Source organism: Danio rerio, chromosome 19 (genome assembly GCF_052040795.2).
Source record: "Danio rerio strain M-AB ecotype USA chromosome 19, GRCz13ab, whole genome shotgun sequence".
Taxonomy (NCBI): Eukaryota; Metazoa; Chordata; class Actinopteri; order Cypriniformes; family Danionidae; genus Danio; species Danio rerio.
In genome coordinates this window covers 11,836,666-11,862,500 of record NC_141039.2, presented here as the reverse complement: position 1 = coordinate 11,862,500, position 25,835 = coordinate 11,836,666, and the positions used below count along the sequence as shown (strand labels likewise).

General features: G+C 36.1%; 1 protein-coding gene across 5 annotated transcripts in view; it reads left to right on the top strand.

Moving 5' to 3' along the window:
* The window catches only part of slc9a3.2 (solute carrier family 9 member A3, tandem duplicate 2), a 105,036-nt gene extending 80,374 nt beyond the window's left edge, over window positions 1-24,662 (top strand). For 4 of the 5 annotated variants that reach the window (XM_087294827.1, XM_087294828.1, XM_087294826.1 and 1 more), the window contains 15 exons: window positions 7,827-8,129; window positions 12,107-12,267; window positions 12,341-12,419; window positions 14,704-14,881; window positions 14,982-15,202; window positions 15,546-15,748; window positions 16,169-16,258; window positions 17,056-17,126; window positions 17,206-17,335; window positions 19,141-19,304; window positions 19,473-19,590; window positions 20,965-21,138; window positions 22,966-23,017; window positions 23,455-23,535; window positions 23,646-24,662. In XM_087294827.1, coding sequence (XP_087150953.1) covers window positions 7,827-8,129; window positions 12,107-12,267; window positions 12,341-12,419; window positions 14,704-14,881; window positions 14,982-15,202; window positions 15,546-15,748; window positions 16,169-16,258; window positions 17,056-17,126; window positions 17,206-17,335; window positions 19,141-19,304; window positions 19,473-19,590; window positions 20,965-21,138; window positions 22,966-23,017; window positions 23,455-23,535; window positions 23,646-23,914 — 2,294 coding nt within the window. In that variant the 3' untranslated portion in view covers window positions 23,915-24,662. 5 annotated transcript variants of the gene reach the window in all.
* Window positions 24,663-25,835: the final 1,173 nt, after the last annotated feature.

Below are 25,835 nucleotides of genomic sequence, written 5' to 3'. Positions count from 1 at the left end.
AGAGATCATTATCTGCCTGTTGGCAAGAAGCAAATGAGGTATATCATTCAGCTTGAGCTCCAGCTCTGTAACGGTGGGCAGAGCCGCAGTGATCTACTCTCTGATAATGTACAGTGACGAAACAAACCCTTACCACTGGTTAATAATGTACTCCATTAAATAATCAATGACCCATCTGAATCTTTGACTTTCCTCAAAGGCACAGCATTAGGTCAGCTTTAGCGTTTGATAGTAACACGAACACAATATGTTTGTTTCTGTTATTACAATGATAGTCTAAAATAGATTGTAGCTTTTCATACTGCAATAATAGCAGTAGTCCAAACTGGTAACACCAATAAAAGCAATGCACACTTAGATCAATATTTTGCATATAATCTTTATAAATTATTAGATTATCATGCAAACTGAAGTACCATATTAATTAACAGTGATTCTCAGGTTTGTTTTTCATTTATTTATTATTTTGGGTTGTAATATGGCACATTGGTCTCTGCTCTGATAACTTATGATGTTGATTTAACTGTACAGTTTAACAAAGTGACTTTTCATTGATTTTTTTAATTTTTAGTATATTTTAAAGCAATTTATTGTAGAGCAAATACCTATAAAATAAGTCAATACAATACAAGTAGAGTGGCAGCTCATTACTGTCAATTTACATAACTATGGCAGAGGAAAGTTGTTTCAAACATTACATTTTTTAAATAAATGTCACTTTTTTACACTTTTCAACATCAAAATTAGTCAGAGCAGAACGTTGAGGTCCATTATTGCAATTCAAGAGCTCAAATAAACAGAAATCACACATAAATTACTGTTATTACAGTGATACATTTCATATTTGTATTCTTATGCATAAATACAGTTGAAGTAAGAATTATTAATCCCCCTTAGATTTTATTCTTTTTTAAATATCTCCTAAATGATGTTTAACAGAGCAAGGACATTTTCACAGTATAACTGATAATATTTTTTCTTCTTGAGAAAGTCTTATTTGTTTTATTTCGGCTAGAATAAAAGCAGTTTTTTATTTTTTTAAAAACATTTTCAGGTCAAAATTGTTAGCCCCTTTAAGCTATATATTTTTCCTATAGTCTAGAGAACAAGCCATCGTTATACAATAACTTGCCTTATTACACTAAACTGCCTAGTTAATCTAATAAACCTAGTTAAGCATTTAAATGTCACTTTAATCTGTATAGAAGTGTCTTGAAAATATCTAGTCAAATATTATTTACTGTCATCATGGCAAAGATGAAATAAATTAGTTATTAGAGATGAGTTATTAAAACTATTATGTTTAGAATGTGTTGAAAAAATCTTCTCTCCGTTAAACAGAAGTTGAGGAAAAAATAAACAGGGGGGCTAATAATTCAGGGTGGCTAATAATTCTTACTTCAACTGTATGTTTTCCATTATTTAGGGTTGAAATGTTTTGTTTTTTTTTTTGCAAATAATAGCTCAAAATGATAATATTCTTATTCCACATTTTAAAGACACATTACCATTGTTTTTGTACTAGTTTATAAAATAAAATACAGATCACATTCAGAGAATTTACAGTAACTTTGATAACAGTGTCTAATTTAAAGATTACAACCTAGTTAACCCTAGTTTACAATTAATAAATCCATACAATTCTGAAACATTTAAAGGGCACCTATTTTTTTTACCCCTTTAACAAGATCTAAGATAAGCCTTTAGTGTCTCCAGAATGTGTCTGTAAAGTTTCAGCTCAAAATACCAATCTGATTATTAATTATAGCCTCCAGAATGTGTTCATTTTGGTGTCTGAGTACATTGTAGCCTGTGGCGTTAAATGCAAATGAGCTGCTTCTCACGCCCCACCATTCCCATGTGCGTGTCTGCTTCTCATCATGCGATATGCCGGATAAACAGCAGTCAGTGATGGAGACAGACTCGGATGAAGCTGAAATACAGCTCATAAGTAGGCCCACACGGAATCTGCGCTCGCAGATTTTTAGGCCATCATGGATTCTGTTTATTTACTTGTGTAAATGTGCGTAAATGTATATTTATTCAGTTTTTAAAATTTATCACTGTAATATTATTGAGTAATGTGAAAATATTCATATGATTTATTTACAGTACAGTATGTAAAGTAATATTTTCTGTCTTTTAGTAGATATGTTATATGAGAGATTTGCTTTGATTGCCAAATAAAGTGGATCTAATTGGATTTGCATTGTAAACAATAAATAAAAGTTAAAAAGGTATTACTTTTTATTTCATATATTAAGTTTTTAGTTATGATACTTACAAAATAATTAGCATAAATCTGCAGATTTAGAACACAATTCTGCACAGAAATAGCAAAAAATGTCAGCAGACTCCGCCTGACCCTACTCATTAGTCAAAAATACCAAGTAAGTTTATTTGATTTATTTGATTGATTTATTTGATTTATTTATTTGGTGGAGTTTATTCAAGCCTTTCTGAAATGATGAGTCACACACAGATGCCATTTGCTGTACACACACATATTAGCAGTTACTGACACCATGCGCCTGCGGTGATTATAGCGGTTAAGAATGACATCAATTTTACTGCCTTTATTACAAACATGCTCTGTTTTAAAAATGTTTTAAACTTATAAAAATCAAATATTTGTTGCAACAAATATTTTAATCTCAGTTTATTTGCAAAAAAGTTGCAAAAAAAGTTCTGTGAACAAGAGTTTACATGTTATTATAGAAACATGGCATCTGTCAATTAATTCGGTGGCCGGGGTAAACCGCACTCCTACATCAAGTTGCGGTGGGCCTCAAAATCACTGGGATTTGGGTCCTATTTAACCGTCAGTAAATTTAAAAACAAAAGAGATTTGTTGGGTTTTTATTACTCCATTATGACAGTGGACACACTATACCTACACACAGTTCTGTACAAACAGCTTACAAAAAAGTTAATTTTCATCATAGGCGCCCTTTAAAAAAGACCCTAAAGTCATTAAAAGTTACCTTTCTGCAGTGCAGCATGAAACGTCACAGAGAGGGTGTAAATATATTCACGATCCAGAATATCATGTATCACCAGTACTCTCAAATGTTAAACCACTGATTCTTAAGCACAGAGCAAATTAAACATTTTAATTGAAAAAAGATCTATCAATCATTCCTTAAAGCTTCCATAAAATATGCATGTTGCTATTTTAGCATTCCCGATAGTTAAATCATTTCAGCTCCACTTGTAAAAACATTTAGTCAAGGTCACCCGCAGCATAATGGATATGAACTCTCCTGCAGCTTTTTTTTTTTTGTTTTTTTAACAATGGGCGTGTAGTTAGTACTTACAGAAACATATAAATGAAAGGGGTCAGCATTCATGTACAGCTAACCAACCACCTCTGTTTATTAAACATTACAGCTTTTATTGCTTAACCACACAGTTGCCAGTATTTAAATGATTTATTAGACCAAAGAGTAAAACCACATAAAAACTTTATAATAAAGTCTGTAAATGCTATTAAATTAAATATGACACGCAAATAAATGGATTATGGGATTATTATTTTATGATTAATATATTATTCCTTTTACTTTACATATTTGTTTGGTCCCTAAATTGGAGAATATTCATTCATTCATTTTCTTTTCGGCTTAGTCCCTTTATTAATCTGGGGTCGCCACAGCAGAATTATCCGGCAACTTATCCAGCATATGTTTTACGCTGCGGATGCCCTTCCAGCTGCAACCCATCACTGGGAAATAATTAGAGAATAGCAAAAGTATAAATGTCTCAAACTGTACAGATTTATCAAGATACACTGTAGGCATACCAATACCAATTTGTGTGCTTGTGTTGTCAAACTGAAGATGTTTTACAGTGTGTTAGTGTTTTTCTATTTGTATGTGTTTTCTTAACCTTTTAGCAAGTTTGAGCCATAATAAAAGTCCCTGTGTTTACTTATAAACCACACATACACTAACTGATAAAAGTCTTGTCGTCGATCTCCAAATTTGACTTCTAGTTGATCATTTGGAAAAGTGGCAGAAGGTAGAATTTTTCTGATGAATCATCTTTTGAACTGCATCCCAATCATCACAAATACTGCAGAAGACCTTTTGGAAACTAAATGGACCCAAGATTCTCACAGAAATCAGTCAAGTTTGGTGAAGGAAAAATCATGGTTTGGGGTTACATTTCAATATGGAGGCGTGCGAGAGATCTGCAGAGTGGATGACAATTTCAACAGCCTGAGGTATCAAGACATTTGTGCTGCCCATTACATTACAAACCACAGGAGAGGGCAAACCTCCACTTCAAAGTTCCTGAAAGCAAAGAAGGTCAGGATGCTTCAGGACTGGCCAGCCCAATCACCAGACATGAACATTTTTAAGCATGTCTGGGGTATAATAAAGGAGGAAGCATTGAAGATGGATCCTTCGCCATTCCAGAGGACATTATTAATAAGTTATTTGAGTCATGCAGAGATGTATGGATCCTCCAAGCTCATGGGAGTCATACACAATATTAATTCCTTTTCCACTGCACCATGACTTTATATTCTATACTGTACATTATATCTGTTAAGTGACAAGACTTTTGTCTGAGCAAAGTCAGAGCTTACTGTCCTAATTTTATCATTAAAAATCAAAGCATGATCTTATTTTATTCAGGTAAAATAAGCATAATCCAGAGGCCTTTGCCTTTTATATAAGCCACCTCTGTTTATCAACTAGAAGTCAAGTTATTATTTGTTGTTTCTAAAACTTGGATAAGCGACAAGACTTTTTTTTTACAGCTTGTGTATGCAAAAAAAGTTAAAAATGAATTTAAACACTTATTAAAACCCCCAAAATAAGATAGTTCAAGACAAAATTATTATCCCCCCTCTAATATTGTTTAATATTTTGCTTATATTGTTTAATATAAGCTGTCTGTTAAACATAACTTCAAATTTAGCATGTGGGTTAATTATTTTGATTTCAATTAACAATACAGTTGCAGTTTAACGTTGAGATGAAAATAAAGGAACAAACCTTATAAGAATGGCAGGTTGTTTCACAAGATATAGTCTTGTTTATATTAACTAACCTGCCTTAAACATTGAGCAGGATGAGCTGTCCATCCACCTCCGACTTCCTCTCCTGCGGAAGAGAATGAAGCACCAGTCAGTGGGACAGCTTAATTTTTAGCCTATTCTGAGTCAATGGTGTTGAATGAATGACATGAAACTGCAAAGATTCTGCAAACTTAAAGGGTTTGCATAAATCAGCTCTTTCACAAAGTGAGCTTAAAATAGTTCAGGGCTCTCCTTTCTTTTGGTGTTCTGTAGAAAGGGATTAGTTACTGTTAAAAAAGTGAGTAAATCATTGATTTTCAAAGCAATTGACTTTACTTAAAAAGTGAGAGAAACTATTGAATTAAAATAATTAAGTGCGCACAAAAATGACTTTTTATTGAAAATGAGTCTGTGAATGAATGAATGAATGAATGAATGAATGAATGAACGAATGAACGAATGAATGAATAAACACAATTCCTAATTTTTCTTTGGACAACTTAATTGTTTTATGTTTAATCCATTTAAATTTCTAAAAACTATGAAGTTAACTTTATGGATTTGTGTTGGGAGAACATGAAGGAATTGTGTGGAACCCTACTTTTAACTTGTAAATGAACTATGTGCATAATTATAAACATTTAGGTAAGTCAACTTAACTCCAAATTACTCTATTTAAAAGTAGATTGACTATTGCATTATTACAGGACACCTTTCACTCTCTCCCCTAGTGTTATCTCTGTTCTCACATGAAAAACAAAAGCCATAGTAACATACTAAACACTACAGTGTTTTTGAAACATACTATAGTAAAGTACTTGATGTAATCTTTCATAGAAATTCTTTGGTAATACGACAACTATAGTAATCATCCAACACAATCTCACGGCAATTCGTAACTTTTTCATTTAGTGGCGAATTTGTTTGATCTCACTCGTACATTTTAGTACGATTTGCTCATCCCCCAATGACGGTTTGGGTTTAGGGGTGGGGTTCGGTTAGGTTAGGTCACAGGTGCCATGCCTCCTTTTTAAAATCATACAATTTTGTACGTCTTAACTCATACGAATTCGTACGAATTTGCCACTAAACTGCCAAAACGTAAAATACTTACGTTTTCTCGTGAGATCAGGCTGTAATCATCCAATACTTTTCCTACAACTATGTGATATATTATGCTACAATACACACAGCATACCACATTACTTATTACAGTTGATCACTTAATACTACAGTATGCTGTATAGGGTAAGGTTAAGTGTAACTCGTTTTATCCTAAATACACTCAATTAAGTCATTTTTCTCAGCACCTTTAAGGCTTAAAGTGTGGGTTATGGATAATACTGTATACAATGAATCATTTACCTAACACTTCATTTTATGTCGTCCTTGTTATACACTTTCCTTTTTCTTTTATTCATTTTCCTTTGGCTTAGTCCCTTATTTATCAGGGGTCACCACAGCAGAATGAACCACCAACTATTCCAGCAAATGTTTTACACAGAGGATGCCCTTCCAGCCTTCCACACACACATATATTATGGACAATTTAGTACATCCATTTCACCTCTAGCGCATGTCTTTGGATTGTGGGGGAAATAAAAACATCTGGAGCAAACCCACGCCAACATCTAGTTAACACATGTAATTAATAACATTCATTAGTTTAATGAAGAGTTATACTGTAATGACACCTTTAAAAAATAAAGTGTAATCTAATATTTTTTCCCAATTTTATTTCTAGAAATTTTCAAAAATGTACAAATAACACACATTTTAAAATATCATTGTACATTTTCACAAAAAGAGAAAAAAAGTAGGATCTAAATTATTGTGACTATTATTGACCTCCATAATTATATTATTATCCCCCCTTTGAGTTTTTTTTTTCTTTTTTAAATGTTTTCTGATGTTTAACAGAGCAATGAAATTTTCACAGTATGTCTGATACAATTTTTTTCTTCTGAAGAAAGTCTTATTTGTTGTATTTCGGCTAGAATAAAAGCAGTTTTAAATTTTTAACAAAATTTTAAGGACACATTATGAGCCCCTTTAAGCTGTATTTTTTGTTTTCAAAAGTCTACAGAACAAACCATCATTATACAATACCTTGCTTTATTACTCTAACGTGCCTAGTTAACCTAGTGTGTGTGTGTGTGTGTGTGGGTAGGGGGGGGGGGGGGGGGGGGGTTTGTTGTCGTCGTCGTCGTCGTTGTCGTCGTCGTTGGGGTTGGTGCACGCATACTCAAGAGTGGTGTTGTCGCGCGCCTACTGAAGGGCGGCATGTGTCCAAGGGGAACTTTTGATCATTTTGGAAGGGCACTTTCTATCCAAGACTAAAAAGGGCATGTGCACTTCACAGGTTGAGCCCTATGTGTGCACGTGCCTGACAGACACACTCATACACTATGGCCAATAAGGTTAATCTAATTCGCCAATTTACTTCATCCAATTTACCTCTTTGGACTGTGGGGGAAACCGGAGCACCCAGAGGAAACCCACACCAACACGGGTAGAACATGCAAACTCCACACAGAACTAGGCCAGCCGGGACTCATTCCAGCAACCTTCTTGCTGTGAGGAAATAGGGTTAACCACTGAGCCACCATGCCGCATATAAATGTTAAGTTAATATTGATATCAATCCTGAAAAACAGTAGCAAAGTTCTCACAAAAATGATTAGGCTTACAACATAAATGATTCTTGATCACAAACAGGCAAAGCAGAATTACTGTGATATTGTTATTTAAAAATGTCATTTATATATTACTCTTTGTCTCTTATTTCTCTTTCCAGTCACTGAGCTGAACCACAACATCACCAGTGTGATTCCGGAAAGTGGTCTTCTCATCATCCTGGGCTTTATTTTGGGAGGAATCGTCTGGGGAGCAGACAAAGCGCAGACTTTTAAACTCATCCCTGTTAACTTCTTCTATTACCTGCTGCCCCAGATCATCCTGGATGCCAGTTACTGCATGCCAAACAAACTATTCTTCGGCAACCTGGGAGCCATTCTTGTCCATGCCATTATTGGGACGTGTTGGAATGCGGGCACAGTTGGCATTGCTTTATGGGCTTGCTATGAAGGGGGCGCAATGGGTAAATCTATTCTATTGCTGTTTAAATATGATTTTAAATAATAAGTGTATTCACCAAAGATAACATATATTAGAGGTCTGCGTATGATTGTACCCGACCGCTCCTGCTGTTTTTCACTCTTTGTTCACCCGCAGTTTTTTTCCCTGATTTGACTGTTCCTGCTAAATTTAAAGAGCCCATATTATACATGAAATAGGGTCATATCTTGGTTGTAAGGGTCTCCAACAACAGTTTAATATGCATGCAAGGTCAAAAAAACACTTTCATGGTCTTATAATCTGCATTTATTTTTACCTAATTATCCCAGCGACTCCTGTATGAATCGTCCAGTGATTCATTTGTTCCCAAACCCCTCCTTAGCGCGAAGCTAATCTGCGCTGATTGGACCAATGACAGCCTGTTGCGATTGGTCGACTGCCTTCAGTCAGAGAGTGAAAAGCCAAACAGCTAATCAGCAATATAAAAGTAATAACAGTTCATACACGCTCGATAGTGTAGGCGTGGATTTTAGCTGCCAGTGGGTCAATGTAAATACAGACCATGGACTTGAAAATTCAGACGACTAACAATTTTATTGAGCAAAAACTCCAAAAACAGTTGAGGAGATCTCCTAGCTTCTCACTCTGCACTTTTCACAGACACACACACACATATTGCACACACACACACGCACTTAACCCTGCTCCGGACGACAACGCGTGCGCGCACACACACACACACACAAACACACACACCTCCGAACGACAGCGCGCGCACACGCACACACAGACACACACACTTCTCGTCCACGGAGCTCCGTTAACAAAGCAGCACGCGTCGCGTTTTTAACGTGACTTTGCACGCGATAAGAGAATATAGCCAGTTAACCTGATACAGTACACTCGGTTACAAGTAACAAATCACAACTAAATACATTTGCAAGCTAGAGTCAACGAGGCAACTTTAATCGCACGTACTTACATTTGAGAAATGGAGGAAGAAAATTCCATCCTGACGTCCAGCATTAAGTTACTCTTTACTGATCCTTCCTTTAACAAACGCTGATGAAGTATTCTTTGTAGCATGTAGTTTCCAGAAGTTTCCAGTAGTTTCCAACTGCTTGGCTATAATGCTGAGGTTTCATCTTTGGGTAGAGACTCAATATATCCATCTGCAGTGTGACTTCAATCGACCGGCATGTTTGTGTGTGTGTGTTTGTGGGTGTGTGTGTGTCTGGGTTTCTGCGTCAGAGGGCGGGGCCTCAGGTTTGAAATCTCCCGGGTTTGCGCGTGCACGTGAATAACTTGGTTTCGTTCGTACGTCATGGCGAAACACCTAATGAATCAGTATCAAGGCGACTCGTTTGAAGCACTATGAGTCGACTCTTTTATAGATGAATCAACAGTTTTAAACACTGTATTCTTACAGATTTAAGCCTTAGCTGGATACTTCACTTCACTTAGAGCTGTGTTACACACTACATGGAGGGGAATTTTCAAAAACCCATAATATGGGCTCTTTAAATATACATCTCCTGTCATCAAGATACTTTTAACACTTTTCTGTCAGCTCAAAAGGAAAGGTGTCACAGGTAGAAAAAAATAATAATTTAATGTAAAATGAATTTAAAATTCCTTGTTGAACATCATTTAAGGACAGCACATCCACACTTTGCTCTGTCATAATTATTCTGTCACTCATCGACAACCTGCCTGTTCTGAGGGCAGTTATGCACCAGCTGCGTGCACTGACCCGCAAATGAAATGCATGAAGCAGACAGGCCTACACCAGGGGTGTCCATACTCAGTCCTGGAGGGCTGGTGTCCTGCATAGTTTAGCTCCAGCTTACTTCAACACACCTGCCTGGAAGTTTCTAGTATACCTAGAAAGAGCTTAAGTGGCTGGTTACTTGTTTCCTCGTGAGATCAGGCTGGTTTAATTGGGGTTGGAACTAAAATATGTAAGACACCAGCCCTCCAGGATAGAATTTGGGCACCCCTGGCTTAGATCATCCATGTAGTACAGGCTGTATGAACAATATGGAGGAGCCTTTCATATTGGTTATCAGTTCCTTTATCAGATATTGATCCAGTTTAAAGCTCAGATATGCTTTTTTGGGACGTCTGGATCTAGATCTACTGTATTGTCTGACTGCTTGCTCCCTTTAAAATTACAGTTCTGACCACCACCACATTCTATGCTGAAAATTAATCCTGCGTTGCAAGAAACCTGGTCGAGTCCATTAAAAATGCAGACTTCTGCAGTATATAAATCAAAAAATTAACAATAAATGTTTTTTTTAAGTCAGTTAGTTGCTGCCTGAAATTTGAAGTTGTAACAACAAGTTATAAAATTTACAGGTCATTTCAACTTATTTAACAAACTTAAAGTGTTAGTTCACCCAAAAATAAAAAGTTCTGTCAATAAATACTCACAATTATGTCATTCCAAACCCAGTGGGACCTTTGGCCGTCTTCAGAACATAAATTAACATATTTTAGCTGAAATCCAAAAGCTCTCTCAAGGTTCCCGACTCCTTAAAATTCTAGAAAAATGCCCAAAAAACATCTTCCAAACAGCCTTCAGTGGTTCAACCAAATATGAGAGTAAGTTTGTGTCTACATGTAACAAAAATAACTTTATTTAACAGTTCCTACTCAGTGTCAGTATAGGGCGCGTTCACTTCATGAATGTAAAGCTCAGTTGTGCTGCTGACGTAAACCTCGAAAGGGCCTGTGTGTTTCAAATCACGCTTATCTTCGTGTCCTATGCTGATGCTGAACAAAAAAAAATTATTATTAATTGTCTATTATTTATAATTACTATCTATTATTTTATTATGTGCACACAAAATGATTCTCGTAGCTTGATAATATAGTTTGAAGCACTGAAGACATATGGTCTATTTTGAAGATGTTTTGTGGTGTTTTTCTGTTGGTAGCATTGCTGTCTATAAAGGATCAGAGCTCTCAGATTTCACCTAAATTGTCTTCATTTGTGTTCTAAACACAAAGAAAGGTGATTCGGAATGACATTAGAGTGACTAATTAAGAACGTAATTTTAATTTTTGTTTGAACTAACCCTTTAATACTGTGTGTAGTATACTAATATAATATAATATAATATAATATAATATAATATAATATAATATAATATAATATAATATAATATAATATAATACTGTACATCAGTAGTTTTGGTACTTTTACTGTAATTCTGAAAAAAATATTTGTAGTATTATCATGGTAAGAACAGTTTAACATTAAAAGAAAATTACATTTTCTCTTTCATAAAAATATGGCGATCCAAAACAACATGATTTTATTTGTCAACAAATTTGAGTTGAAAATGAAATGGAATAAGACAATTGGGTTTTCGCATGAATTTTACACCAACTTCAGGTACTTCTTGAGTGTTTGATTTTTTATACATTTGATTTTACTTAGAATATTTATAATATCTAAACTGTCACCGTACATTTACAGCAAGACCATTAGATATTATGTCTATCAGTATATTTAAAGGAATAGTTCACCCAAATATTTCCTCATATACATATACTCAAGTGGATATAAACTTTTATGTTTTTTTTCCTTCTGTGGAACACAAAACTAAGAATGTTTTCCATTGACATCCATAGTACAGAAACAAAATAAAAATGCTATAAAAGTCAATGACTGTTTGATTCTTCAGTATATCTTTCTTTGTGTTCAGCAGAAGAAACTCAAACAGGTTTAGAACAAGTGGAGGATTTTTGTGTGTACAATCCTTTTAAAACATCAAGTTAAAGCTCAGAAAAACCATGACAACTTTTTTTATGTTACTTTAACTCATTCAAATAAAGGAATCACGTTTCAGCTTATTTTTTAAGCTACTGTATATAGGATATAACTTAAAGGTAAGTTGAACTACATAAAGTTAATTGGAATTGACTTCAAATTTGAAGCAAGCAACACATTAATTCTAGAGTAAAACCAACAGTTTGTCTGACCCTCAGGGACCTTGAACATCGGCTGTCTGCAGTTCCTGCTGTTTGGAGCCCTGATGTCTGCTGTGGACCCTGTGGCTGTGATCGCTGTGTTTGAAGAAGTGCATGTGAATGAAGTGCTTTACATCCTGGTGTTTGGAGAGTCACTGCTCAATGATGGAGTCACAGTGGTGAGTATTAGTTTTTCTGAACATCGCTAAATGTCACAGTTTGTTTATCTGATATTATGCTTTTCTGTCTCAGGTGCTTTATAATGTGTTTGATGCATTTGTGTCTCTGGGAGGCCCAAAGATCAATGCTGCAGAGATCATTAAAGGAATCGGTACGAATATAGAGCTTCATCTGACAACTTACTGTGCAGTGGGTCCAAATAATTCAATTATTTTACATCTAACAGTTTGAAAATCTCCCCCAAATAACACACTAATATTATTTTAGAACCAATGAAATACTATGATACTGTTGCTTTTTATTATATATATGTATTGTTTTTATTAGAATTTTAATGAGACCTTTAGTAATTTAGTCACGTGTTTTGTCATTTCTACAGCTGTTTTTAGTCATGTTTTTAAGTTATTATAACATTTTAGAACCCAAATGAAAATGAGAAATGCTGAAAAGCTAAAAGAGAATTTATTATTTTAAACCTTGTGTATTGTTCAAACTGACCGCCCTTTCATTATGTTCGGGACTGTTTTTGTCCCATTGACTTCCATTGTCACCACATATTTTGATTGTAAAGCCTTGACTGTGCATGCATTCTTGATTGTTGGTAATTTTCCCGCTTGGTAAGAGGTAAAATTAGTCAGTAAAAAAAGTGGCCACCCCAATATGACTTTTTCTGTTGATATTATTCATTTAGATGTACTTATGTAAATTCCCAATATTTCAATAAATAAATAAATAAAATGCACCAAATTATTGTTGGTGCCACTGACGTAGCTGATTCACTGCCTCTCCCCTCAGCGCTAGTTCAATGCTGGTAAAAGCAAACTGAGGCATATGCGTAGAAATCCATTCTCGTGCACCTCACGCACTCCTGTCTGAATCCTGGTTGTTTGCATTCATGCCGATAAAATATGCACCACTCATACGCAGTGAAACCGGAGTATTTAATATTTACCTTAAGGTACATCAATAGAAGAAGCTGCATTAGTAATATTGTGGCTCAAAAAGGGATATGGATAAATGATAATTAGGGTCTGTAAGTGTGTGTAATGACTTTTGTTCAGTTTGTTCACTTGTTTTATTAATTAACTTATTAATCTTAATTAATTTTAGACATGTCATATATAGTATGCTGTACAATAAAAGCATGTGAAAAGTTATTTGTATATATATGAAAAGTGTTTGTAAACTAAATATAGATTTTTATTTGGTTTGCACATGTACTTGCTGAATTATTTCACGGAATAAATTGCAATATTTCAAGTAAGTAATTAAATGAATTAAAACCATATTATTTCATTTACGAAAAACAAAAAATATACCATTACACTCAATTCGTTATTTTTTTGTGTGCCGCCCCAAGATTTGGTGTGACCTCTTCTGGCCACCCCTAAGAAAATTTTCTGGGGGCGCCCCTGTTAGATAGGCCTAGGCAAAAAGGTTTCTGGCTTTTATATGGAGTTCTATTGAGTAAAATTATAGTGTGTTTGCATAAATACACTTACTATGTTTACTATGTTCTGAGAGCTGACCTGCTTATTTTGAATATTCTCAGATGTATCAAGTGCACAAAGGTCTCTCTCTCACACAAACACACACATTGTACTCTATATAACTCCAAAGCCAAAAGCTCATCTTTTTTGCAGTGCGACTGATGATCAACAAGGCAGCACGATGGCTCAGTGGTTAGCACTGTTGCCGCACAGCAATAAGGTTGCTGGTTTGAGTCCTGGCTGGGCTATTTGGTGTTTCTGTGTGGCGTTTGTAAGGTCTCCCTATGTTCACTTGGAGTGTTTCTGTTTCCCCCACACTCCAAAGACATGTGCTATTTAGATGAACTGAATAAACTAAATTGCCCGTAGTGTATGAGTGTGTGTGTATCTGAGAGTGTATGGGTGTTTTCCAGTACTGATTTGTGGCTGAAAGAGCATCCACTGCGTAAAACATATTCTGGAATAGTTGGTGGTTCAATCCAATGTGGTGACCCCTGATAAATAAGGAACTAAGCGGAAGGAAAATGAAATGATCAACAGAAAAAAATTCCCAACAGGGAAAACCACCAACAATAAAGAATACATAGTTAAATGCTGTCATTACTTTGCAATCAAAAAATGTCATTATAATGAATGTCAATGGGGAAAAAACTTCCTCGAACATAACAAAACATTAGTAAATGTAAGTTGCCCAGATTGTATTGTTGAGTATTTGAAAAGTGTCAGCATTTTCCCAAAATATAGGATATTTGGTGACAAATTTTATTTTAACACCAAAAATCCTTTAATTTGCTGGAAATCAGAGACAGTCGTGGTCAAACTAAGAATCAAAATCACCCCAGAGTGGATGAAAACATCCCCGACTACACATATAGGTTAAATCACCATCATATATTCTACATCAAATATTTTAAATTCAAAGCATTTCAATTCCTTCTCCTATAGTTTCATTCGCTGTGGTGGCTTTTGGAGGTTCATTTCTCGGTGTTGTGTTTGCCGTCCTGACATCCATGCTGACTCGGGTCACCAAAAACGTCCAGATCATTGAAGCCGGTTTCATCATCGTGCTGGGCTATCTGTCTTACCTGACGGCTGAGATGCTCTCACTTTCTGCCATCCTTTCGTAAGATCTGCTCAGTAAACTCCTGTAAAATCAAGATGTAGACATTAGTGCACTGTAGGGTTTGCGATAAATCACAGACTGTCTGTTTTGTGTCTGACAGACTGACTTTCTGCGGTGTGTGCTGTCAGAAATACATCAATGCCAACATGGATGAGAAATCCGTCACATGCCTGCGTTACTCTCTAAAAGTGTTGGCCAACGGCTCCGAGACCATGATCTTCGTTTTCTTGGGAGTTTCGGCCATTGATCAAACCATCTGGGTTTGGAACACAGGATTCATCCTCCTCACCCTCCTCTTCATCGTTGTATTCAGGATGATGGGTGAGTTTAAGCCAGGAATTCATCGCTGCATAAAAAAAGTTTCTCGTAAAAGTCAACTGCAAAAAAAGAAATATAAATGTATATATTTAAGTAGTACCTAACAATAGAATAATCACTATTGAAATAAGTAGTAATAAATGAGATCTAAGTAACAACAAGAATAAAATCTTGTATCTTTTATACTATTTAAATAATAAGCACTAATAAATAAGTCCAAGTACTTAATAAAAAATATAATCAAAATGATAATTAGTAAAATGAAAAAAAAATGTGCTTTATAGATGAAATGCTTAAATGGCCTGCATAATAACTGACCTAAACTGGCAAATCTATTTATTTACAGGTGTTTTCTTCCTCAACTGGATCCTCAATCAGTCTAGACTGATCCCTATAGACCTCACTGATCAGTTGGTAATGGGCTACGGTGGGCTGCGAGGAGCAGTGGCGTACGGACTCGCAGCCTCTTTAGATGAGAACAAGATCCCGGAGAAGAATCTAATGCTTGGCACTACACTCATTGTAGTGTATTTCACTGTCATTCTGCAGGTGCGACACTTCGACTATTGGCTCTGATTATAAATATACTTTCAGAAATAAAGGTACAAAACCTGTCACTGGGGTGCTATTTTTTCAAAAGGTACACTTTTGTAACCTAACAGGTGTACATTAGTACCTTAAGAGTACACTTTTGTATCTATAAGGTACAATTGGGGTACACATTTGTACTTTTTAGGTAGTTTGTACCTTTAATGCCAAATGTGGACCTGGTAGGTACAAAAGTACTTTTGGAAAACATACCACCCCAGTGACAGGTTTTCTACCTTTATTTCTGTGTAGAAAATGCTTGTTTTCTCAGTGTGATCACATGTGGTTTTTAAAATGGGCCTTTTGTGAATTTCCAATTGTCTAAACGTGATGATGAACATGGTTTAACTAATTTAAAGTCAATGTGTGTTCTTTTTGTAGGGTATCACAATGAAGCCATTGGTTAATTGGCTAAAAGTTAAAAAGGCAACGCAGTCCGATCTGACACTTAACGGAAAACTGAACAACAGGGTAACAGCAGTCATACTTACTGTATCACTTCTGTTTTTATTATTTTTGTTGCCTGTGAAGGCCTACATATCAATAACTTACTTTTATTTTACAAAAACTATGCTAAACGCAACCCAGGCTCATTGGAAATACATGCCCAGGGCTACGTTTTTGTGAACTATGAAATAAATTGCTCCAGCCATGTTTTTTTGCAGCTTGTGTTTACAAATCCACTAGAGGCTGCTGTGTACATTTCTGTGAATCTCAAATACAGTTCTGGGCTATGTTTTCTCATACATGCCATCGACTGACCCACCCAATCCTTAAACCCAACCAATAATGTTTTCATAAGCAACCAAGAAGAGAAAAGTGCATTGCGGACTTTGACCATGTGGATCACCCCTTTAAGTCTCATATTAACATCAGCATAGAGTACCAACATACTGTAGATAAGTCAGACACTGCCAATCAGATAAAAATAAGGATTCACCCCAAAAAATTTATTCTGTTATTACTCATCCTCATGTCGATCCAATCCCCTTAAACCATTTCCTGGAGGGAGTTTGGTTCCAATCCTGCTTCATAACACTTACCTGTATATTTCAAACAAGCCTAAAAGGCTTATTTTGTTTGATCAGGTGTGTTTAATTATGGTTAAATCCAAAGGAACTCCAGGAACTGAGCTTGATACCTTTGCCCAGACTTTAGATAATCTTGGGAACCCAGATTAAGATATTTAATCTGAGAGATTGCTTTGGATATGTAGTACATTTAAAAAGACTAAAAACTATTTCACTCCTGTGTGTGCATATCTGCAGGTTTTTGAACACACATTGACAGGAATGGAGGACATCTGTGGCCGAATGGGAGATAACTGGTGGACGAGACAGTAAGCATTTCACTCTTGAAGAAAATGTAAACAGAGTTATTGTTTGAGAAAGTTGTTTCATATTTTTACTCCTTCTCAGTTGGAACCATTTTGAAGAGAAATATGTCTGCTGGCTTCTAATGACGAGTGAGGCCAGAAAGCGCAATGACAAAATCTTGGATGCCTTCCACAAACTAAATGTTGAGGACGCCACCAAATATGTCAATGAGGTAAGAGTGAAACAGTATCATCAAATCTGTTGTAATATTTCATTCACTTGCTTTATTATTGTTTCTTTTACCAATACGGCCAATGGCTGCTGACTTAATAAGTATAACTATATACAAATATACATTTTTATAACCAATTATTATTATCATTATTATTATTTAGAATATACTAAATGACAGATTAATAAAAATATTTATGATTAGTGATTATAAATTTGTATTTTATTTAAAAGTCTTATTAATCTTATTATGATTTTTGATGAAGTTTTTATTATTAAATATCTAAATTAAAATGACAATTATGGCTTATTAGGGGAAAATAAATATTGAAACTTTTTTTCTCAGAAAACCTTTCTAAAGGTGTTGTTGACTTAAAATCTTACCGGATCGTAGTAACAACCAAAAAAGTCTATAAAATTTCAAAGAAAACAAATCTAATTACTTTACAAATTAAGTTATGTGTAATAAAATGAAATGACTGGAAAAAGTACTGAACACATGAAGAAAGGAAGGTGTAGATAGGCAGTGAAAGCCCAGACAGCAACTGAAATCTCTCAGTAGTTCTTCAGCAACCCTCTGCCCTTCATTATTGTAAATTAAAATTCGCTGCTACAGTCCAACATCTACATTAGCAGGATGATGAAGATGAAACCAGGGTGGACATTTCAGCAAGACAATGATCCAAAAAACAGCCAATGAAACACTCAAATGCTTTCAGAGAAGGAAAATCAAGCTGTAGAATGGCCCAGCCAATCCCCTGACTTCAATAGAATCTAATAGAAAATACAAAATTAAGATCAGATTTGATAGGCGAGCCTCACAGAACCATCAAGATTTTTACACTCTGTTAAAGTCTGTAAAATAATCACACCTGAGCAATTCATGTGACTTCATTCTCCATATGAGAGGCATCTTTAAGCTGCCTTCATCAGAAAATCATTTTATATAAAGTATTAAATACATTTTAGTAGTACTTTGTTATTACACATTACTTATTTTTCAGATTTTTTTGTTTTATTAATTTTTATGTTTGTATTGTTTGGATTTAAATCAAAATCTGGTTAAATTCTATGTCAACAGCTTCTTTAAAAATATTATTCCCTAGAAAAAACATTACATGTTTTTTTATACATACTGTATATGTATGTGCTATACATGTTTAATGTTTATTTGCTCTTGGACAATGAAAACACTGCTATATTACTATTGTTTAACATGATTATAAAAATTAAACATCTATAGTTTGATATTCATATATCAGTAAGTATTTAAACGTTACTTAATAGTAATTGCAATATAAGGAAATCACAAGCTGCTTTCAGACACATAAATGCTGTGTTTTGATAACACATTATTGTTTACACATAACACATAAATGTTTACATTGTGTTTCAGACACTTTGATGCTGCAACAAAATGTCCCAACTTTTCTAGTATTTGAATTGTCTTTGTATATTGAAGTGCTTGCCCGTGTTTTAAAGGGATCGTTCACCCAAAAATGAACATTTCCTCACCATTTACTCACACTTAAGTGGTTTAAAAACTTAATAAATGTTGTTTCTGCTGAACCCTCAAGTAGTTTGATACTTTTATAAATTTTATTCTTCTGTTGAACAAAAAACGAGATATTTTTGAAGAAATCCAAATATCTTCTTTTGCATTCAACAGAAGAACAAAACTGCAACTGGAAGGCGAGTGATTGATGACAGATTTATCTTTTTTTGGGTTTCCCTTTAAGGATGCATAATATTATTTTATCAACAACTATATGTATTGCATTTTTATGAATTTGTGTCCTTTTTTAGGGTGAAAGCAAAGGTTCTCTGGCGTTCATTCGTAGTTACGACAGTGCCTCTGTAGACTTTAAGAAGAAGCTTGCTTTGGAGTACGCAGACATCATTCCCGATATCATGGCTGACATGTCCGAATATGACTTTGACATTGACAGTGTTCCCGTGACCTCTGTCATGTAAGTGTGTTCGAAGATTCCACACTCACAGATATTTCACACTGTTTATGTTTTCAATACTTGAATACAGTTTCTCCATGTAAAAAAAGATGTGACGCTAAAATCATCATACACAAATAAAGATGGCTAAATGTTTTGACTACAATCGTTTGAATTTTTCAAATCCAGGAAGAACCCGATTCCATCTGTATCTCTGGATATCCATGAGCAGGAGCGGAGGGGCATGTCAAACGACCTCAACGCCCATCATCTACTAGAGCAGCACTTGTACAAGAGCAGGAGAAATGTAAGTATTGTCCTGCTAAAACAATAGGATTTCCACTTTTACATTGTTTCTCGATCAATTTTTGTCTGTTTAATCCTGCCCGATCCCATGAGGAAATTAACTATTTTAGATATTCTCCAAAAAGAGGTCAATTCATATGGTTTTTAAAAGGAGACATGTATGCAACCCAAGCTCATTCTGAAAACGAAGCCCCGCGGACGTTTCTGGAGACCGCGATTTACGTGGCCGGAGATACGTAAAGGCCGCGTTACGTTTTTTTTTGAGCGAACGCTGCGGGGCGGTGTGGCGCCGCTCCGCCCCTCCTTTTCGCGCTCGCCGGCCGACGGCTCGCCTCCGAGTGAAGGGCTTTCCCGATGCAATCAGTTTGTCCGCTTAGCTCACAGCGTTGCGTCGGCGGAGCGGAGGCCCCGGAGGAGGAGAAGGAGGAGCCGGAGCCGGCCGCGGTGGATGACGACCGGGATCGAGTCCAGGGAACAGCAGGTTCCGGAAATCAGGTAAGACGAAAAACGGAATCCAAAAAAATAAGGGCGAGAACGCAGCGGGATCCGAAAACGCGGTCGAAATCGAAGACGAGGGCTTTTGCTTTTTTTTTTTTTCTGGACGGCTTTTGCGAACCGTCGCTCGGGTTTAGGGAAAGAGGAGGAGGAAGAGGAGGGTGGCCGAGTCGGCGGCTTTTCGCGCGAGAACGGCGCGGGCGCGAAAGGCGCGCGCTCCCGAGAGGCGCCCGAGACACGAAAAAGCGAGCACAGCGGCCTCTTGCGGATCCGCAAAAACAAAAACCGCTCGAATACGTACCTCCCGGGACGTAAATCGCGGTCCGCAGAAACGTCCGCGGGGCTACGTTTCCACAATGAGCCCGGGTTGCATGTATCCAAACCCCACTCCTAACCCTACCCCTCATTGGAGGATAAGCAAATCATACTAAAATGTGAGGATGAAATTGTGTACTATAAGGAATTGCACAGTAATACTGGCAATTTTGCTTGCTAGTAATACCGTAAAACTCACAAGTGCTCTGTAAATTAACAATTACAATTGTGCTGTAAAACTTCAGCATAGTTGTAATTCTTAATTTACAGTGCTCTTATAAATTTTGCTAGTAATACTGTAAAAATTGCCACTAATACCGTCAAATTTATAAGCGCACTATACATTTACAATTACAATTGTGCTCTAAAGCTACAGCACAATTATATTTGTTAATTTACAGTGCACTGGTCTATTTTAGAGTGTTACTAGCAAACAAAATGGCCAGTAAGACTGTAAATTTTTACAGTGTACAAATAATACGAATTAGACATCAAATCAAAAAGTTAGGAATTGCCACGAGATTGCGTTGGTCTAATCATAATCTCATTCCATCCAAATCAACAGAACCGTGCCACTTACAGCCGCAGTCACTACAACACCTCAGAGAATCCAGACGAAATGCAGGAGATCTTCCAGAGAACCATGAGGAACCGTCTGGAGTCCTTTAAGTCAGCTAAGATGGGAGTCAACCCTGCCAAAAAAGTCTCTAAACATCCCAAGAAGGATGCACCACATAAGGTATACCAAATTAAGTGTTCATTCCCTGCTTTAGTAAAAGTAATTGCCCCGGTATATTTCAAATAAAGTCTTATTTTGTTCTTCATTTGAAGATAAAAAGAAGTTTAATAAGGCTGAGTGACAGTATATTGTTATTAAACACACTGACACCCCCGTACTGTAGTTGGCACACAGGCACTGATTGTGTAATCACCACAGACCAATGGTTCCTAAAAGGTGTTTAGGAGCCAAAACAAACTCCCCCAAAAGTTTGATTTAGTGGGCAATTTCGAATTGAATTTTGTACGAAATGATGTCATTTCAAGTAGTCCTTTCCTTTGAAGTGTACAGAAACTTCCTAAAGATCTTAAATGGTTAGTTTACCTACAAATAAAAATTGTTATTATTTACTCAACATCATGTTGTTTAAAACCTTCCTTCATTCATCTTCAGAACATAAATTAAGATATTTTAGAAGAAATCAGAGCTCTCTCATATACTCTATAGGCAACAATGATCCAAAGGGCCTTATAATACACCCGGCGCAAGTACTGTATGGTGCAAATATAATAGTGCGATCTGTTGGACGCAGCACAGTGCTCATTCAGTAAAGGCACAGCTAAACAGATGTGTTTTCAGTTTGGATTTGAATGTGCCTAATGTTAGAGCACATCTGATCATTTCTGAAAGCTGATTCCAGCAGTGAGGGGCATAGTTGCTGAAAGCTGATTCACTCTGCTTTGACTGAACTCTTAGAACTTCTAGTTTAGATGATCCTAAAGATCTGAGAGATCTGTTAGGTTTGTGTTCAGTCAGCATATCTGTAATGTATTGAGGTCCTAGGCCATTTAGTGATTTATAGACCAGTAATAATACTTTAAACTCTATTCTGAATGTAACTGGGAGCCAGTGTAAAGTCCCGAGGACAGGTGTGATGTGCTCTGATTTCCTGGTTCTAGTCAGAATCCTGGCCGCAGAAATAGTTTAGAATTTAGAAATAGTTTTAAAACAAATCTTTGCGCTTAACAAATTTAATAAACTATGTAGGCTAATGGATCTTCAGTGGAGTGCGCACAACACTGTTTCCTTATCTACAAAAGTAAAGGAGTGAAGAGTAAAAGCAAAGTAAAGAGAAAGTAAAAAAAGCTGAATGGAGGAGGCTCATTCTTTATCCTATTGCTGCAGATGGTCTATTTAATTTACATTTTTTGCACTTGAAAAGTCCACCATGTTAATAGAAAATGTGCCATGGTGTGACGCAACTGACTCTTAAAGGGAATGGGAGATGAGACTCTGATTGGTTCAATGCATGTTATGCTCAAAACACACCCAGAACTCATTAAGTGAATAAGCACAACCCTGTTATACCATGCGCTGGGGCGCATACCTTATTTTTACATCCTTAAACGAGGAAAAGTGAATTCAGACACACTCTTAATGCTTTTACACCATGTGCTTTAGACTTTGCCCTTAGATCATTAAAATAGAGCATTCAGTCTAGAAAATTACCAAAACCCTCAAAACAGACCATATGTCTGTAAATGTGACCATATGTCACCTTCTTTTCCTCAGTATTATCTTACTTTTTATTCTGACGATAAACAAAGGTCTCAGGGTGTTTGAGACTCCAATTATGAGGGCAATTTTCATTTTTTTGAGTCAACTAACCCTTTCATTAACAGTACATTATTTCCTGCCACAAAAGAAGACTAGACAACTATGAAAACTTTAAAAAATAAATTATTAAAAAACAAATGTGTTAAAAAATTCAGTGTTTTTTTTTTCAAAAAAATGTGTTTTTGTATATTATAAAGTGTTTTATTTAGCATTTCCAATGTGTATTTTTAGCCTAATGGAAAGCCAGCAGACCCAAACAGAGACCATCTTTATGGCGATGAAGGTACATTTGATACATGTTCTATCTATCTATCTATCTATCTATCTATCTATCTATCTATCTATCTATCTATCTATCTATCTATCTATCTATCTGTCTGTCTGTCTGTCTGTCTGTCTGTCTGTCTGTCTGTCTGTCTGTCTGTCTGTCTGTCTGTCATCTACCTACCTACCTTACCTACCTACCTATCTACCTATCTACCAACCTACCTACCTACCCATCTATCTATCCATCTATCTATCTCTGCCTGTAAACATCACTTTAGTTTAAAACTTAGTTACAATTAGGTCCTACGTACAAAGGCAGCATTGAAGTAATATAAAAACTTTATAAATACACCACATATTTGAACAGCTATTTTCTTGCTTCAAAGACTTTGTAAGATAAAATTTGAAAAATAATTGCGGGTTCTGTTTATGGTCATTCAATTTTCCCTCTAGACTTTGAGTTTTCTGCAGACAGCGCCTCTAGCAGTGAAAATACCGGTCAGTTCCCCAGAAGAGTCATAAACACGACTGGAGGTAATAATCTTTTGTGGCTGCATACCAAATTTATGTGACAGTTGTGTGATGTACATTATGTATCATGTACATTGATGTCATCATTATCATCATCACTCTATTTCCTGCAGCTGGTGTGGATAATCCAGCATATATCCCTGAACTGGACACCTCTCCATCCATGCGAAACCCACCCTGGCAAACAGAGACAGGCCACAACACAGCTGTAGCACCTTCTCAGAGAGCTCAGGGCCGACTGCCCTGGACGCCCACTAACCTGAGACGTCTGGCGCCGCTGAGAGTGAGCAGTCGCTCCACAGACTCCTTCGCCATGCCTGAACCTGCAGCTGACGAGGAGACGCCTGAGGAAAAACCTGCAACACATCATACTAGACTGTAAACTGATATCTTTCCATCCACCAACATTCACTTGCTGAACATGTGATAGGGTTAATCCTTTAAAACCGACACTGTTGCAAGTAAGCTGTTATTATGACAAACTCATAGAGATCATAGGGAATCATAGTGGTAAGACAGTCATGAGGGGGTTAAAAAAAAATAATGATTTAGATCAATTGCTTCACACTATATTTAAAAGCACTTAACACTAAAAATGGTTTTTAGCTTAGCACAACATCAAAGTACAGCGATTTATGAAAATAACACCATATTTTACCCCAGATTTAGCGATGCACTGGAATCAAAATTCTTGGATGAATTCTTGTTTTGTGTGTGTGTGTGTGTATGTGTGTGCGCGTGCGTGCGTGTGTGTATGCGTGTGTGTGTGTGTGTGTTTTACATTAATTTAGCCATTTTTTCTGCCAAAGCAAAAAGCAAAAAATGTGTTTTTAACTATCTTGTCTTTTTTTTTCAAAGAAAAAAAACAAGGAAAAAACTACATTTAAAAAGGTTGTATTTAACAATCCAAGAGACAGTATATTAAAATAATATTAAATATGTAAGAATATAATATTTATATTTATGTAATTTAATAAACATTTAACAAAATTCTCCGCTTATGGACATTTATCTTAATCTGTAGTGATAAAAGCTATGTAAATTAGCTTTGCAATTAAAGAACACAGACATTTACCACTGAAATTGTCTTATTTCTCTTCATGTCTCATCAATTAAAACATTCATATGTGCTTTTTACATATAATTTTTACACAGGCATAGTGTCAACTATTCTAGCTAGATTTCTTTTATATATGTGATATATATGAGCAATATCACACGAGTAGCAGTAGTATGTAGTAGCAGTGGTATGGCTGTATATTGACACTGGTGGGAGGCGTGCGTAGGCTCGATGCCTCAGGCTAAGTGCCTTAGTGTCCCACCAGTGACGACATACAGCCACATCGCACTACGAGTGTGATATTGCGTTTATACAACAGTGTAATCATATATTTGAAAACAAAATCAAACATGGAGAGTCTCAAAAACCCTGAGGAACTACTTTCTTCCACCATTCATTCACATCTGCAGCTGACGTCAGAACAGCAGAAACCGTTGCTAATTTACTAACGCCACTTTAGCGCTAGTATTTGAATGATTCTCCAGCATAATGTCTAAAGTGATGACAAAACTGCTGATTTTGTTCATATTTTCAGATTATAAGGCTGAACAGCAAGAAATGACATCAGTCTGCAGAGATTTCTTAGTATTTCTGTTGCAATCGGGAGATCACAATAATTAACCCTAAATGGCCAAACAAACACTACCAGATTACTATGGTATAAATACAGCGCTACAAAATTAAAAAAGAGAGAGATCGACTGAGAATGTTACTTACCTGTTCTGTAATAATTTACCAAGCTTTAGTTTAAAACATACACCAAACAAATGCTATTATTTGTCACATCGCGCAATTTTTTTTTTTCCATTTGCGTCTATGACACATGAAAAAGACTCTGATACATCAGACGTGCCTGCTGTGGGTTTCCTAACAGTAAACTGACCATTTTATAATGCAAGCTGAACCTCCTTTAAGGACAGTGCATCTTCACTTAGCTCTGCTATGGTCAAACCCGCTCTGAGGACTGTTATGCAGATAATGCGCGCTCAGACTGTGTTAATAAATTGTATGTGCAGAAAGCACTGGTCCATGCATTCAGCATGTTTAACAGTTGGCTGTACCAGTGCTCAATAGGATGAGAAAATCACAGATATGCTGTTCTGAAATAACGTTGGGACCAGAGAGCGCTATGTTAGACCGCCCGCTCATGTTCAGAGTTAACGACAGTATATATATATATATATATTTATAGAGTTTACTCGCATATATGTAGATTACACTTTTTTACTTAATTTGTCTTTGC